This window comes from Talpa occidentalis, unplaced genomic scaffold (genome assembly GCF_014898055.3).
Source record: "Talpa occidentalis isolate TD23 unplaced genomic scaffold, MPIMG_talOcc4v2.1 talOcc4.16, whole genome shotgun sequence".
In the NCBI taxonomy this organism is placed as follows: Eukaryota; Metazoa; Chordata; class Mammalia; order Eulipotyphla; family Talpidae; genus Talpa; species Talpa occidentalis.
In genome coordinates, this window is record NW_023601653.1 from 13,531,862 (window position 1) to 13,550,434 (window position 18,573).

At 38.3% G+C, this 18,573-nt stretch overlaps 1 protein-coding gene across 5 annotated transcripts in view; it reads right to left on the reverse strand.

Annotated features, from left to right (window-relative positions):
* ANO4 (anoctamin 4) overlaps nucleotides 1-18,573 on the reverse strand; it is a 301,260-nt gene that overhangs the window by 136,742 nt on the left and 145,945 nt on the right. For all 5 annotated transcript variants that reach the window (XM_054696103.1, XM_054696102.1, XM_037513790.2 and 2 more), the window contains 2 exons: nucleotides 14,112-14,216; nucleotides 905-1,041 (listed from right to left, as the gene is read on the reverse strand). In XM_054696103.1, coding sequence (XP_054552078.1) covers nucleotides 905-1,041; nucleotides 14,112-14,216 — 242 coding nt within the window. The remainder of the gene's footprint in view (nucleotides 1-904; nucleotides 1,042-14,111; nucleotides 14,217-18,573) is intronic.

Below are 18,573 nucleotides of genomic sequence, written 5' to 3' on the forward strand. Positions count from 1 at the left end.
GAAGAGGATTCACCAGAGACAGCGTGGGGAACAAAACAGGCAGATTGAAATACACTGCTGAGGGGAGCAGCGGGAGAGACAGGAGAGGACTGCTTCGCCATGTGGATTGTAGGCTAGGGATTGAACTCCTGTTGCAGAGGCTGCAGGTTGCTTCATAGTGTGGTGCTTAACCCCTTGTGCCACCGGGGAGGCCCACATATTTATTTTTTTTTAATACAGCATATAGTGGCTGTAAGGATAGGTCTGGAAAGCCTGGTAGAAGTAAATAATTTTCCCTGTTCAAAGATGTTATCCTTTCAATGGTTTACTGGCTCTGGAATAATAAAACCATTAGGAATATGCAAGAAGTGGAAGACTAATTCTGTGTTATTATCTATACCCAATGCATACACAGAGGAGACATAAATTCCATTGAACACAACCTGAGCAACAGGGAAAGCCTCTAAACAAAATACTTTTTCCAAAATGACATAAGAATGGATGTCTATTTCCAGTTGTAATGAGTTTCAAGTTTCCAGAGGCAAATGGAAAGTTGGAGATTTCAGACAACACCATCTAACTAGGGCTGGTTCATGTGATTTATACAAGGAAGCCCATCCGTGTGAAGCTTACATTCAGCTCATTTGGGATACCTAGAATGTGGATGATCTTAAAATGATGGATGGTTTAAAGAATCTTCCCTTGTATGAGAAGGGAAGTACCTGACCTAGTGAAACATAATTATAAGCCTCCATAGATTTAGCATCCTTGAAATGTGCTAAACCCACTGAGTATATCAAAAGAATCTTGCCCCTTGTTTTTCTGGAACCTACAATTCAATGAGTTATGACTTTAAAATAACCTATGCTTCACAGTTTCCTGCCTGAATCAAGAATTATGTTTTCAAGAAATCACATACTCTTACCTCTCCCCCTGCTTCCAATCTGCTAGCATCATCTGAAGTACTGGTCAGATTTCCAGGGTGAAGAAGAGAATCATCGTCTTTGCAAGGACTGTTGACAGCTTCTAATTCATCAAAAAGAATATTGACATCCTTGGCCACTAAAACCAAAGTAAACACATTACAAAGTGAGGTTAAGAATTTGGGTTCTTAAAAGCAACACTAAGGGAGAAGGCCTCTCCCTTTGGCTTCATATTTTTCCATTTCAATAAACCTTGAGTGACAAGTACATTATTTCCTAAGAGAAAAAGATGTCAGATGCAAACATGTTTGGCCAAACAGTGCCTTCATTAGGCAAGATTAATGAAAGTGTGGAGAAAAGTACTGCCATAATATAAATATAATTTGTTTGCTTTCTATCATGTCAGGAAGTACTGTGTTTACCTTTCCTTCTATGTTTAATATAAGGTCTTTTCACTTAAGACTTCTAAGAACTTAATGTCTGTGCTGCAGAGGACCTATACTTTTTATTTAAGTGCCATACAACTTCCTAAGTAAACCCATAAATGTGAACTTGCCTGGTTCAGTAAGAACTGTGATTTTATACTCCACTAGCTCTTTAGTGCCTAGTAGAGAAAGCCTAAATGCAGTCATAAAGCATGCAGTTAGGTTTTCTGCCTTCTTTAATCATAAACTGGAATCAAGAAGTAAACCATTCAGAGGCTCTCCCAAAAGACTGCTGATGCTAACATCACATCCACACACAAAGCACTGTTTATCAGAGTTCCAATACAGAATACCCCCAGCAAATGCACATCCTAGAAAGGAAAGTTCAGCGTGAGGAACAAGAAAATACAATGCTAGCCAGATATGGGGCCCCTCTTTACCAATTCGAGTTACAGACCAACAATGAAGCTCACTTTTTCCTTGATGCTTTAAAAATAGCAGAGTCTTTGACCTGTCAGAAGCCAGTGCACAGAAAAATTTGCAGAAGTCTTAGTTCTATTTACCCAGGCATATAAAAGAGTCCTCATTCTTTTATTCAAAAAAAATTTTAGAGACCTACCTACTCTGCATCAGGCACAGAGCTGTGTGATAATGGTACTTTGGTAACTACAAGCGGCATATCATTCTGTTCTTATTGTCATAAGTAAACAAAACAAATAATCAATAATCAAAAGTAAATTACATTGAGTGCTATGGAAGAAAAGATCAGAGTTTAGAAATAGACAGGACAGAGATAGGTGAACCAATAAGATGGGGTGATCAGGTTCTAAAGCCATAACCAAGTGTATGGATTTAGGTAATTCGTTTCACTTCGAGATTTTTCACCTATAAACAAACATCAGAATAAAATCAGCATTTATCTTATACTGTGGTAGGCTGACTCATGGCCACCTAAGGTCACCTGGAGTGGAACTATTATCACCTTCCATGGCAATTGGGAGTCTGTAGATGCGATTAAGTCAAGGAAGTGAAAGTACAGAACTTATCCTGGATTACATGGGCGGGACCAATGAAATGACAAAGGAGGAAGGAGCAGAATCAAAGAGAGATTAGAAGGTGTTATGGTGCTGATGCTGAAGACCATGGCCACAAGTCAAGGAATGCAGGCAGTCTCTATGAGCCTGAAAACGGAAGAAAGTAGTGTCTCCTCAAGAAGCAACGTGGTCTTGCTAAAACCTGCCGATACCTGACTTCCAGAACCATAGGATGATAAATTCATGTTTTAAGTAACTAAGTTTGTGGGTATTTTTATACCAGCAAAAAGGAAACTAATATATTGTTTAGACTCTAAGGCTACAAAACAAAAAGCACCACAATATTTTAATTCAAGCAAGGGTTAGAAACATCTCCACCATGGCAGGCACTGGGTCAGGCATTCAAGGAGAGATACAAGCACTTCTGAGGAAGTACAATATGTCCAAGGAGGTGCAAGATCAAAAGCAACTTTCTGACCATTTTGTATAAAGAAGCCCCCTTCAGCCATTTACTGTCTCCTCTCACTGCTTATTCCCTGCACAGCACTTATCATAATCTATAATTGTATTTTTTATTATCTTTATAATGATACAACAATTATGTTGTTTATCATTATGCTTCCTGGATGTTTGCCCTATGAGAACATAAGCTCCCTAAGGGCTGGGACCTCATCTGTCTTGATTGGTGTACAGAGGTTCTGACATGGAGGATGCCCTTAATCCATTTTTGTCGAATGGCGGAATGATGAACTCAAGGGGGTCACAGCTTAATGGTGGCTGAGAGTCCCTTTTTTCCCCAACATTCTTTCACTCTAGGATCTTGCAAAGATATTTTCCCAACATGATTTTTACTCACAAGCCAGAAACTACAGTTTTAAGTAGACCCTGATAAAATTTTCAAATAGAGATTAAAAGTCAAGTAGATATTGATGATACTTGAGAAATAGGATAAAAATAGAATTTTAAAGTCAGAAGACCTGCTTACTACTCCAAACCACTTATACCAACTTACTGTTCCACCACTTAGCTGGGTGAATTTGGGACCCCACATCCTCACTGCTGAGAGAGGTAGAGAAAACTTCTCTCTCGGTGTGGCAGAGAAGATTAGATGAGATGATGAACATGTTAGCAGGTTGGCTAACACAGAGCACATCCACAGGAAATGCTGGTTTGTTGATTTTAGACTCTGGGATCTTAAGTTAGCATCTTAGTCTATCAATATAAGAAGCAGAAGAGGCATTTATAATGCCTTGGGCATTGGGATGGTTGTCGTGAACAATGGGCTGGGATGAGATGTGAGATAAAGGGGAACGTAAAGAGGACACTGAAACTCGTGTCTAGGTGTCTGGCTCATACTGGTGAAAAACTTTTTTTTTTAAGATTTATTTATTTACACAAGAACTGGGGTAGAGGCCAGAAGTGCGGGAGGGTGAGAGAATTCACCAGAGACAGAGTGGGGAGCAGAACAGGCAGATAGACCAAAGCCACTGCTGAGGGGAGCAGCAGGCACGGCAGAAGAGGTCTGCAGCGCCATGTGGGTATCTACGGGAATCGAGCCCGCGCTACAGAGGCTGCAGACAGCTTCACAGCACAGCGCTCAACCCGCTGCGCCATCAGGGAGGCCCTGAAAAGCTTTTGAACATCCATTCACCCACCCATGAGAATTACCTCTATGCTTTTGCCAAGGACATACAACTACCAAACCATCTCCCGCAAGTATCACTAGATGGTGTTGGCATAATCAGTCGACTAAAGCTCTATACTTCTGTGCCTCCCAATTGGGACAAAAAACTATATGCTTTGAGGGCCTCCCCGGTGGTGCAGCGGTTGAGTGCTGGGTTGCGAAGCTGCCCGTGGCCTCTGCGGCGCCAGTTCGATCCCCGGCTGCTCCCCGGCCACCGGAGGAGGGTCCCACATGGCGCACAGACCTCTCCTGCCACCCGCTGCTCCCCTCAGGCAGTGTACTTCGGTCCTTCTGCCTGCTCTGCTCCCCGCTCTGGCTCTGGTGAATTCTCTCACCTTCCCGCGCTTCTGACTGTACCCAGGGCATGTATAAACAAAAAACAAACAAACAAATAAATAAATAAAACATGCCTCTATTAAAAAAAAAACTTAAAAAAAAAGTACATCATTTTCTTAAGGACAAAAAAAAAAAACTTAAAAAAAAAAAAACAACTGTATGCTCTGATGCAAACTTACATCATTTTCTTAAGGACAAAAAGAACCCAACTTCCAAAGTTAACCAATTTTTAAATATCTATTTATCCAAAAAGCATGTATTGAGTGTCTGTACCAGACACCTGTACCAGACACCTCAGTTAGGTAGGAACTGGGGCTGAAGTTCTGAACATGGCAGACATGTGCCTGCCCTACCAAGCTCACTGGCCAGTTAACATGGAAACAGGGTCTCTCTAGCCACAGGAATGAATGTCACCAACATAACCTCTCATCCAAACAAGGTCACTTGTTAAAGGATTTCAGCACCTCCCTTATACTTTTTCCTCAAATAAAAAATGTTTGATAATTATCTGCCTGGTAGAATTCTATTAGGCTCATTAACTAAGAAAGAGAGCAAAATGTTCTGGGGAGTCAATTAAGAATAGCAAGAGGCAAAGAGGCTGCAAAAATCCCACACAAACTAAGTAATCCCCCTGTATTGCATTCACATTTAGGAAGTGTTTTGTGAACAGAATTTGGCCATTAAAAAGGGGCAGGAGAGGTGGAGATCATGCAATTGGATCTGCAAGAGAGAAACCTAAATAATTCTCTTCTGCAACAAGCAGTCATTCACCTAGAAAGACGTGGGAACAAAAGGGCAAACACTTCAAAATAACAATTGAACAAGAATCTCCAATCAATTGGAGACCAACGATCAGCTACAGAACCTGAGTAAATCAACAAGCTCAGCTTAGAGATTCCTGTGGACTGGCTCTTGCCATACAGCCCTTGAATAGTAGCAGAACAGGGAAGTCAGAGGGCAGGAAGAAGGCAGATCCTGAAAATTTTTAAAAGATTTATTTTTATTTATTTATGCATTTAAGAACTGGGCTGTAGGCAAGAGGTGGGGGGTGGTGGTGAGAGGATTCACCAGAAAAAGAGTGGGGGAGCAGGACTGGCGGATCTCCTGAAATACACAGCGGAGGGGAGCAGCAGGTGCAACAGGAGAGATCTGCTGTGTCATGTGGTTTATCTCCCTGGCCAGGTATTGAACTCAGGCTGCAGTGGCTGCTGATAGCTTGATAGTGCTGAGACCAACTCCTGCACCATCAGGGAGGCCCAGATCCTAAAATTCATTATGGGTCAGGAAGGAAGTCTGCTGCAATCATACTGAATCTACTCATCAAATACTTGCAATTGTTTCATTTATTTCTAGAGCAAAATTCATTTGGGAGGGTAGCTACTATTTATTCTCTAGGAAAAAGAGGCTGTATGTGTGTTGCAAGGATTCATACGAACAAATAAAGATGCATTATCTTCTGCCCTTTGTTAGGTGAGGCCACCACAACCAAAACAAGAATGGGAAGTCTCTTACTTCCAGGCAAGATGATGTAGTGGAGGAATCAATGTTATAAAGGCAATGAAATAAACAAGCAGTAAATGTGTTTTAAAAATAGTCTAAAAGAGAGACAGAAATAACTACCAAAACGTCAAAGAGTTTAACTGATCATTTCTTTAATTCTCTCCTATTTTCCAGATGCATCATAATGTCCCCACTTTGGGATAACAGTATGGAAGTACTTTAATCTCAGCATTTTCTGATGCAGAGAAAATAAGTAAAATTATAGGTCACTGAAGAAGACACACAAGGGCTGCACAGTGTAATCTAGGTATCTATATTTGTTCTCCAGAGTGCCATTTCATTAGACTATTTTTGTCCCAAGTTCCAAATGATTACATCTGATACTCAGAATTCCGAAGGCAATTCATACTGACCTCAAAGCCTCATAAAAAAGTGCAAAAGAGAACACTTTTAGGAATAATTTAGAATAAAAAAAAATATTTCATTTGAATATTTACCTGGCTGCTCATAACACATTCATTATTTTAAATATTTTTATAAAAATATATATTGAATGTTGTATGTTCTATAAAGTATGACAATCTCAAAATATTGAAAAACCATTCAGGACAGCTAATGTAACAAAAAACATGTTTTCATCATGAATTAGTTCAAATACTTCTTAAATAAGCAAATGAATTAAGAAATGAGCAATCAGTCAACTAAAGATCATGGCCCAGGTCTTTGTAAAAATGCATGTGTTTTGGTTTTTTTTTTTTAAACTGTTTCTAGGAGATCTTTCTAGCTTTAATGGAAAAAGACATTCTTCATGCAATCAATTTGGAGATTGCAACTCAAAAAAGCAAAATGTCTTCAGCATTTAGTGACCCACAAATGATTTGTCCATTTAATGAGTCTCGTCAATGTGGTCCAAATGCTGACATGGTTTCCAAGGACTTGGCTTCAAGGACTGGCGTTCCATAGTCTGTTACAAAGCAGGTCACACATATGGGCTTTGGAGTCAGATGTGGGGTTTGAGTCCTGACTCCACCCCTTACCAGGTGAATGACCCTGGACAAGTTATGTAGGCTAAGTTTCATCAACTTCAAAATGAGCCTAGAATAGCTATAGCTGTGGTGAGAAAAATAAAGTAATGGGTGTAAAGCTCTTGGTGCTGTCTTTAGTATGTGGTGTGACTCAGTGTTCTTTCCCTTTGTCTCCTTGGTGTAACAGGACAATCCCCGGGAAAAAGGAGGTTCCAGGTTCCCTGTCCTACCCTAAGGAAGGGTGGAGCTGGGCACATAGGAAAAGCCATAGAAGACAAGAAGAAAGAGGATCAAGAAGGAGACCTGGAGGGGGCACATGGAGCAGAGAGACATAGGAAGCAGCTGTGCTTGCTTCTCACATTTGGACTTGTACCAGGGACCTGAGGCACATGGAAGGAGACACTTGATATAGACAGAGATGGGGGTGAGAGACCCATAGGGAGGCTGACCTGGCAGCCTTTATCTTGATTTGGGTTTTGATTTTGCTCCTTTCCTTCCAGACTTACCTGGCCCCTGTCCCTTAGACTTGTGGCAAGCCTTTGGGCTTTAGGGGTCTTGCTTTGGGCCAACCCTGTTGGGTAACTTTGGGTGCTTCATTTGGAAACTATTTGAAACTATATTCTTCCTCTTCTCTTCTCTATTGAATACCAATTGTATTGAAGTTCTTTTCTGTCAACATCTTATGCACTAGAGTATGCTTTGTGTTTATGTGGCAAAGGCACAAAGGTAGGTTTGGGGGTTCTGGGGTGCACCTCACCCTGCTCTGTAACACTGATTCCATTTTCCCTCTTTTTTTTTTATATCTAGTCCAAGTCTTCAAGTCTTTTTCAAATGTAACTATGGAATATGTCAGTGTACCTAATTCTCTATTCTTTTATTTTTTTATTTTTTTAAAGATTTATTTATGCATACAAGAACTGGGGTATAGGCCAGAGGTGTAGGGGGTGAGAGGACCCACCAGAGACAGAGTAGGGAACAGAACAGGCAGATTGACTGAATTACATTACTGAGGGGAGCAGCAGGCAGTCAGGAGAGGTCTGCTGTGCCATGTGGGTAACTCCCTGGCCATGGATCAAACTCATGCTGCGGAGGCTGTAGAATAGCTTCATAAGTTGCATCTTAATCCCTTGTGCAACCAGGGAGGCCCCATTCTTTTTTTTTAAAATGAGTTCATTTTTGCATTTCTCCTGGGGTACTTTTCAAGCAAAGACACTTGGTTGCTCCCAAATTGAAACAAGAGCTGGCAAATAGGAGGCACTCAATATTTATTTTTAAATAAATGAAAGCTAGTCGTGAAAGCATAGCAACTATTATTTTTTTTCTTATTCTAATTATCTTAGCTTGCAAGGGTCTATTTCTCTGTTAGAACTTAAGATGAAACATGAAAGAAGTAGGAAGAGAGACACAGGCAAAGAGAAGCTGGACTACCATTTAGTAAAAGCTGGCAGTGTGTTAAGCTGTTTTTTATTCCATCCTCGGATCAGCTTATGAGAAAGGTATGAGAAAGGCTAATTCAGAGATGCTAAGTAAAGCCGCGGAGCTAGTAAGTGAAGCAGATGAATTCCAACCCAGTTCTGACTCCCAGATCCAGGCTATTTCTAGCCAGCTCCTTGTTTTTATGGAAAGCATCCTATTGTTCCTGTGTTTGCCTTTCAAGAACAGGAAGTCATTTAACCACCAAACAATTATCTTGTCACTGTTTTAACATTCATCTGAATATAGCTAGACCTTACATCTGTAGCCTGACAGGTCTGACACTTTTTAAGATTAACAAATAGATCAAATTAAATGTTTGTAAAATTTTTAAGTTAACACACAGGCACAGCACAGCTCTGAACACCTCAGGCTAGCATTTTAAAAGCTAAACACCATTTAGCATTTACATGACAGTAGCAAGCCTAGGACTTTCTAGAAGTTTATTATTCTTCAAATGAATCTGATAATGTCTCTAAGGCAGAAACATTCTGGCTTACCAAGAAGAAAGGACATCCTTATTTAGAGAATTCAAAATAATTGGAAAGAACATAAATCCTTCACTGATTGTAATAAATCAGCGAACCCCAAGATCTTATTGAGGAATTTTAGGGATCACTGAGGGGGCAAAAAGGGAACTGAACAGGTAAACACCTTCCACCCCACCTACCCCAAACAGTTGTTAATCTGTGAAAATATACTTGGGGGGAAATCAGATTTCTATTACTTTAAGACTTTAGAAATGTTGCTGGTGTGTTATGGCAACAATTCAATGATCATTTTAACATCTCTCTAAAGAAAAACAGGGATAAGAAAGCTGGGGTTCCAATTGTTATAGATCAAAAAGTAAATGTTTGTGCCAAGAGAAGTTTCCTTGAAATAGCTGAGCTTTCCAAATGTGCCTTTGCAAAAAAAAAAAAAAAAAAAAAAAAAAAAAAGTCATGTCATGACATTTTTTTCCAGATGTGTGCTCATTTAACAAGTGATGTCTTCCTGGTTGTTCACAAAACAGCATGGACAATGGACTGGGGTGTGCAAAGCAGGCTCTACGGTGTACCAGAATTATTAACCGGTTCCTGGGACAGCATGCTTCTGATGAAGGGTTTCTCTTGTTCCTCCTTCATAACTAAAGAGAAGACAGACATTTGTGCTACGTCTGTAACTAAGCAGATGACAATAGCATCCCTGGCCATCCTGGGGAAGATGTCTAAAGACCTCTGTACCTAATTCAAGCTTTGATCAATAACCTTGGTACCTTTTCAAAATTTGCATTACAAATCCTCAAAGTCTACTGACCATCATTTCCCCTTTTGGAAAAAGCATGAGCTCCAAATTCACACAAGTCTGCATTCAAATGCTAGTTCTCCCATTTACTAGCTAATCAATTGGGTTATTTAACTTATTCAAGTTTTAACTTCTTTAACTTTTAAGTGGGGCTAATAGCATTTACCACAGAGGGTTGCTGAGAGGAATGAAGAGAAGGGAGCAGCCAACACTTCTGCTTATTTGTGCCAGGCACTACGCGAAGGGCATAGATTTACTACAACTACTATAACCCCTCTTTACAGATCTGGGTATGAAGGCAAAGAAAGTGGAGACTAAATAAAAGTTCAACCACAGAGATGCCAGGTATGATTGCAAGTTCAAAATATGTCAGTTCCTCCCTCCCCCCGGGAAATGGCATGGGTGTGAACTGATAGAATTAGAAATCAGGGCTCAAGAATTGGATTCTAAAGAAATGGCTCAGTCCTCTTAGCCACAAAAGGACAGAGCAACAGCCATGTGGGACCAGCTGTATGATTATGTAGGCCCAAGTGCAAAGATGGAAGATCAGACCTCAGCATAACAGCGATCCCTAAAATCTTCTAATCCCTGTGTTCTTATTTCAAACACTTTGTGCCTTACTCTCTTTCCTTCATTAGGACCTACTGGACTATAAAATAGTGTCTGTTGGGTGTGAACAATACTCAATTCCCCACAGTCAGCATGCTATGTACATTGGGACTCCAGAAAAGGAAAACTCAGCAGAAAGCAGGAGGGTGGGGACAGAAAGTGGGGAGGGGAATCATCTCTAGGAAGGGCTAGATATGGGTGATAATTCAAAGCAAGAATTAAAAGGTTCAGTATAACCTCTGAGAGATCTTTCTCAATGGCTTGCTAACAGAGTGTGTGTGTGCATGTGCTCAAGTGTATGCATACATGCATGCATTTTCTCTCTCTCTCTCTCTGTCTCTTTCTCTTTCTCCTCCTCGCTCTCTCTCCCCCTTCCTTCCTCCCTGCCTCCCAATCCCTTACATTATACTGACAAATATAAATGCTTTTCTCCTAGAAAGCAATTGCATTGTTTTCATTTTGGACAACAAAGCAAAATGTGAAATATGAATGTTTAAATTTTTCCTGAATTGAAAAGTGCACTAAAACATTCATCGTTTCAAAATATTATGCTTTAAAATAGCATGCTTAGTATGTCAGCACATGACAGGGGAGACAAATAGATGGAGATATGGATAAAACAACACTTTTCTTCTTCGTAAGCTGTGCATTTAATATGGGGAGGGTGGGGAGCTGAGAAACTACTTGGGGATGGCCATGACTCTGAGACATATTTTCTTTTGAATAGATGAAGCTATTCTTAGGGCATAAGCACTAGAGGAAAAAATTTACAGTGTAGAAGCAAGGGGAGGAATTCTTGCATCAAGATAAGAGAATAAAAATGTACAATACAAAGCAGGCAATTTTTCCTATTTTTAGTTAATCTTTTCTTTAACAGAGTAAGGGCTGATATGATTAATTATTAACGCTATCATATATTAACCAGATAGCCATGGGGAAGTAGACTCAGTATTTTCACGTTTAAAGTGAAGAAAACAGTATCTACTACTATAAGGATTGTTTTAAGAAAGCAAATAAGTAGATGGTAGAGCATTTACCATAATGGCTAGTCAAACTCAGACCTTCAAGAAATATTTTACACACACACACACACACACTTATTTCCAACCTGATCTTGAGGCTCATACATACATGTCCACAAAATTCTGAGAAACAGTGAAATAATTCCATCATTCCACTAGCCTCAATGAAATCTGGAAAGGTCTCAAAAATCAATTCTCCATAAATCTCAAAAAAGCTCAATAAAAATGTTTGTAGTAGAGGAGTTTTACTAATGTTTAAACCCTGTGTTTTTTATATTTGTATGTTTTCTCTCAAAGCTTTCTACAAACAAAATTTAAGGGTACAGTTCCTTGAAGAATCAAACTATGTATTTTTATACTTAGAAATTTCAATCAATTGGTTAAGTATTTGAGTCACACTTGGAATCGTGTAAAGATTGAAGTCAGATAAAAGGCCCAAATCTCTCCTACCAGAAATAAGCAGGCTGTGTGAGCAGCTTCCCAAATCTACTTAGCAAAAAATTTCTTTTTTTAATAAGAAAACAGATTAGTTCCAAGGCATCATGAAATTCTTAAATCTAACACTAATTTGAAAGGAAACTTGAACTCCTTTGTTTATTGCAGCCCTTTTTACAATAGCCAAGATATGGAAACAACCTGAGTGCCCCCAAACAGATGAATGAATCAAGAAATGTGGTATACACACACAATGGATTATTACTCAGGCATGAAAAAAGATAAACTCATGCAATTTGTGCCAACATGGATGGAGCAGGAAGGAATTATGCTAAGTGAAATAAGTTAGAACGAGAAAGATAAATATGAGATGGTTTCACTTATATGTGGAATATAGAAAAATGGAACAAAGGGTCAGGAAAAAGACAAAACTTAGAAACTGACCATAAATCTGAGGCATTCGGGAGGGTAGGGGAAGAGAGAGGGATCAATATAGGGGAGGGAAAAGCATAAGGGACGGGGGAAATGGATCTTGGGTGCAATGGTGGTGGGAGAGCTACAATGACAACACCAGAGAGGAGAAATCAATAATGTTCAAAAATTAACAGCAATGTAAGTAAATTAAAAAATAAAATTCTTAAACCTGGAAAAAACTTGATGTGTGTTTGAAAATGAAGTATTATTTCCTTTTCCTTATTTTTAAATTTAAATATTAAGTAACCAGACTGTCACTCTTCCTTCTTGTTCGTAACAGTCACTATTCTAAACTAGAAAACAGTCATCATCCTATGCAAATGCGTTCCACTAACATATACTAACGAAAATCACTCTATAAATCATCAACATTTAGTTCATTTTGATTTAAGTTTATTCAGTCCTCAAAAATTTAAGTTCATATTTTATACTTGCCTGAAAGTTAACTTTCATCAATTATTAAAAAGATGTTTTAATCCTTTCAGCACTGTATAGTCTATATCTTTCAAACAAAGTAATTATATTATTGCATAACTTTCCATGAAAAGTTACATTCTCTCCAATGTCTATTAATTTGATTTTTATTCTCTTGGAAAATATTTTTCTATTCTTCATTAACCTAATAGAAGAGACTGCCCAACCAGAACAAAGAGCTGATCTTCTTACATTCATCATTAAATACATTTTTCTCAGAAGTAACTTCATTTTCTCCAGTCTCAGGATCCTCTACCTCTGTGTCTACACTCTATACCATGCACTTTCATGGAGGAATTCATTTACTTATCCTATTACCGGTATTAATTTCTCCCATCCTGAGTCGTCCTATCTGTAAAGTGGAAATATTATCTCATAAGGTTGAAAGGACAATAAAATAAGTGTGGACAGCTACCATTAAAATGCTTAAAATTATTCATAAGATAATCAGTATAGAAATGTAATGCCATTCAGGGCCTCCCGGGTGGCACAGCGGTTGAGCACTGGGCTGCGAAGCTACCTGCAGCCTCTCAGAGCCAGTTCGATCCCCGGCCACCAGGCGAGGGTCCCACATGTTGCGGCAGACCTCTCCTGCTGCCCGCTGCTCCCCTCAGCAGTGTACTTCATCAGTCTGCCTGCTCTGCTCTCCCCTCTGGCCCTGGTGAATTCTCTTACCCTCCAGCGCCTCTGACTGTACCCAGTGCTTGTATAAATAAATAAATAAATCTTAAAAAAAGAAAAAAAAAGAAATGTAATGCCATCCAACTAAAAGTAGCAAGAACAGTAAAAGTTCTTTAGACTAAAATCCTTTAAATCCATCATTATATAGCACTGTTTGATATTAAAGGAGGAATTATCATTATCTGGAATGAGAGTTCTAATAATGAAACATGAATGTTAATGAACAGTGTGATATCATCCTCAGGCTGGATCTATAACTTGGTAAATGTATTATGATAAAATTCTGAGTAAACGCTATAAAGCACAAAGTTGTATAGTCAAAATTCCTGATTTATTCCTGATTTTTAGTTCCAAAGTCAACATTTACTTTTTACTATTTACATTGGAGCACAGAAATAGTATTCTGGTTCATAAAGATTTTTTTTCCTTAATTATGATTAATCAAGGCATTGAAAAATTATACTACCTAGTACTTTATTAAATAGCACAGCATACTAAATATAAAGAATCTGTAATTCCACTATAGTTTTTCCACCAGGTTTCTTTGAAGACCCAATGTTATGTGTCTGTTTCACACATTAAATTTGCATTTCATGAACCACCTTTTCTGGTCTCAAAATTATTTCACATGGCATCTCTTCTTTAGCCTTAAAAAAAAAAAATGTCATCTGAGGTTTCTAGTTGCATTTCCCCTCCCAGTGCTTACAGTAGTTTCTCCTGTCATGGTGAATTTAAAATTGGAGTAAAACTTACTTTCTTGTATTGCATTAAGAATCTCTGAAAAGTCCACATCACTCTTTGAGCCGTCAGGTAATATTTGCATATCCAGGTAGTAGCCTTGCAAATCCACACCTCCTTCTGGAGAAATGAAAGATATTCATGGAGTTTGGGCTGGTTATCAGAGGGCCCACCAAAAGGGCCACAGAGTAACAAGGACAAAATAGAAAATGAACAGTGAGCTGGTTTGCCAATGATCCTTCCTCTCCAACAAATGACTTTTTAAATGAGATATATTACTATCTATCTATACCCCTTATGGGACAAAAAATGTTTAACTGTATTTCTAATACAAAAATTAGACAAATACCTCACTAATGTGCTACCTACTTCATATTACTTCATATTATCGTCTAATGATTTCTGAGGTGAAGAATAGAAGCAGTTAACCTCTACCCGAGGACATGTGAAATTGTTTTCAGCGTCTGTGTGGCTAAAAAGGTGACATTCAACACAAATACTTCATGATATCTGCTTTAAAATTATAATGATTCACTCTTAGGGGAGAAGTTCTTTATAGCACAGAAAAAAGGTATTATTTTCCCTCACAGTTGAACTTCCCTAATACATCATTTATTTTTCAATTATACCAGAACACCTTTATTTTTTTTTCTATGAAGCAATTAAGCCTCTTGTATCAGGTTTGTCTTAGGTTTTTTGGCATCTTCTAAAGAAAGCAGGATTTTATGTTGTTCCACGCACATATAGAACATTCAAGACAGTCAAAGATATCAAAATCAACCAAAAAGTAACTTTATCACTAATAATAAACCTCTAAGTGCTTCTTAAAATATCAATAAGAACATCAATTTGAGGAATGAGGCTAAAAGTCAGTGAAAAAGATACACCCTGGTGAATGGAATGGAGCATGTTCTAGCTAAAACTTTCACAGAAATAATCCTTTTGTGAGTCTAGGAATTGTTCTTACCCTTGAATAAAATTTCAATTACATCCCTAAAATTCAAGAAAATAAGATACAGCCATTATCTTAAAGGGCTACTCACTCTGGGAGGCAAATAGACTCAAATAACCTAATAGAAGGTAAGCGTTGGGGGGCAAGAACTTCTCTCTGCATGTAAAAGCCCATTTAGAACATTGCTGGGCACAGAATAGGTACTCAACAAATTAGGCTGAATGAATGAATGAGATGATGAAAAATTATTGAACAAAAGACAGTAGAGTTACAAGAAAAGCTATACACTCAGGTTCTGGAGTCAGATGAGAACTCAGAATCTTATTTGGTAACAATAAATTTCTCTAAGTCTTAGTTTTTTCACCTGTAAAATAATGATAAATATAAGACTGAACTAAATGAGATAATGCAGCTCTCAGCTCTCACATAGTCGCAACTCAAAAAGTAGAAGCCATTGCTATTATCATCCATAATATTAAATAATTTATGAAAACAACAGTGGCAGTTAGGCTAGCTACCGAAAAATAAGAAGTCACAAGTCAGTTCTTTGAGACCCCATCCCTGCATTTCAGTGACTATCAAGCACTGTCAACCATCACATTCATAAACTTTTAAAAGCATGCATGCCTCATTTGCAAAGTCCAAATTTATCTGTGAGACCAAGTATTTTAACAGGATAGAATGAAGATGCCTTCCCACTGGCCCAGAATTAAATGAATTCTTTGCTGCTTTGCCATGACCAGCTACTTTGGGAGGGGAAAGTTCTGATGCTTTTCAACTTCCACTAAGGATAGTCTTCCTGTGCTCAATAAACAAAGCCCTTCTAATGGCAATCACAGAACAAAAATAAAGAAAAACCCAAGAATATTCCATATCACCTATTGGCCGCGATGGAATGATTTGCCCAAAGTCACAAAGTTACAAATTGTAAAGATGTAATACCAATACATGTTCTTAATCAGTCTTTAAAACCACCCATAACCAAGCAGTTAAAAATACAGGCTGTTGGAAATAAGAGAAGCGCATTTACTAGAAGTCCTGTGTTCTAGGCCTTCAGACCAACCTAACCTAAAATCAAATGACTTCTGAAGTAGACTAATACCTAGAAGCTCAATTTTCATTTGTGTTTTTTTTCCTCATCTGACCTCAAATTCATTGACAAGTAGGTATGACAACTATAGTAACTAAAAATCCATAAATATTTTATATTTTATTTGTTTGAGAACAGTATGGGGCATAAGAAGTCACAAAAACAACACTATGAAAGACACATTCAGGTCATTAAAACCTGTCTTTTAAGACTATTTAATGACATGGGAAATGTTTAAGATATAGTGAAAAAGGAAAGGAGATAGAAGGATACAGGTAAATACATTAGAAAAAAAGGAAGAAAATAATACAAATGGACACAAATTATCATTCAGCTGTGAAATTCAGGATGCATTTTGTTTTATTCCTTGTCTTTTCTTTGTTTTCCAAATTATTGCTATAATTTTAAAGTCATTTAAAAATTCAGATTGTGAGGGTAGAGGATATTAAAAATTTAGAGCTCAGCATACAAAACTTAAAGACTGCAGATAATAAACCATTAAGTATATAATTTAAGATTCCTAAATTAATGCAATTTTTAAAATGTATAAATCAAATGGCTCCAAATTACAGGATGCAACTTTCACTTCACAGTAACAGTATGACCACATTTAATATCTCTAAATTATAAGGTATTTTTCCTTCTTTGCTTTAGAAGAAACACAAAATATACTTTCAAAAAGTATACTATTGGGTCTCCTTGGTGGCCTAGGGGTTAAGTCTCAGCACTATCACTGCAATGGCCTGAGTTTGAGCCCCAGCCAGGGAGCTAATCCACATTTGGTGCAGCAGATGCCTGCACCACCCGCTGCTCCCCTCAGCAGTGTATTTCAGTAAGTCCACCTGTTCTGCTCCCCACAGTCTCTGGTGAGTATTCTCACCCCCAGCACCTCTGGCCTGCACCCCAGTTCTTCTATGCAAAAGAAAAATAAAATATAATGGTCTGAACTTTTGGAGTAATTTGCTCATTCAGGTCAAACATGACCAGGGAGGGGATGCTGTCAACATGGACTCGGTGAGCTTTCCTGAGTGAAAATGATCACTTGGTGGGCCTCCCCAGTGGCACAGTGGGTTGAGTGCTGAGCCGTGAAGCTGTCCTCAGCCTCTGCAGTGCAGGTTCGGTTATCGGCCACCCAGGGAGCAACCCACATGGCACGGCAGACCTCTCCTGTCTCGCCCACTGCTCCCCTCAGCAGTCAATCTGCCTGTTCTGTTCCCTGCTCTGTCTCTGGTGAATCCTCTCACCCTCCCATGCCTCTGGCCTATATCCCGGTTCTTGTATAAAAATAAATAAATCTTTAAAAAAAAAAAAAAAGTGATCACCTGGCAAAGCCATCTTCAAGCAAACCCTTCCAGGAGACAATCTTCACCTTAAGCACACATTGGCCCCAGGGAAGGAAACTACGTGACTTCAATATACAAAAAGCTGTATGGCTACTTTGAATTTTTGATATTCAATGATTTATTGTTAGTTTAATCATTTTGATGTGATTTCTAAAAAGCTGAAAAATCAGAATTGATCCTATAATCACAAAATTCTCTGAGTGAAAAATAATACTCTGAAAAATAAGACAAGGTGGTGAAGGTGATGTCATGGTTTCAAACTGAAGATTCTTTTAAATTAAAATATCATTAAATAATAAAATCCATATTAAAACATAATATGATATAAATAAAATGTGTAGCTGATAAAAATTTTAAATATTTAAATATCATTAAATTAAACTCACTAATTAAATGTAAAGTATACAGACACACACATCTACTGATAGGCAACTAAGTGCAAGAAAACTGAGCAAGTAAGTTATATTAGAGAGAGAAAATAAGATTCCTGAAGATGCAGGCAAGGCAACATACTAAATAATTTAAAGTATCAAAAACAGATGGCAATTTCATATGACCTCAAAATTTACTTTTAGTTTCATTCAAACTTGGTTGATAGGAGCAATTACACTCAAATCTTAATTGCGATTCTATAGTAAGAGTAAAGTTGAATTAGGTTCCCCCCAAAAAGGAGGAAGAAAACCTTGGCAACAACACTTACATTTAATAAAAAGTTTTCAGCTGAACAAATCTATTTTAAAAATTAATTTTAGATTTTTCTCTATTGCATATGGATTTTAGTTACGTGCTTATACACAAAACAAACAACAAATAAAGGGCTTCAAATATGAGTTTCTCTGCTGGCAAATCAATGTCTCTCTCCACTCTATCAAAGGAGTCCTTTCCTACTTTTATTTTTTAAATTTTTTTAAAGATTTATTTATTTATTTATTTATACATGCTCTGGGTACAGTCAGAAGCGCAGGAGGGTGCGAGAATTCACCAGACCCAGAGAGGAGAGCAGAGCAGGCAGACTGACGAAATACACTGCTGAGGGGAGCAGCGGGCACGGCAGGAGAGGTCTGTGCGCCATGTGGGACCCTCGCCCGGTGG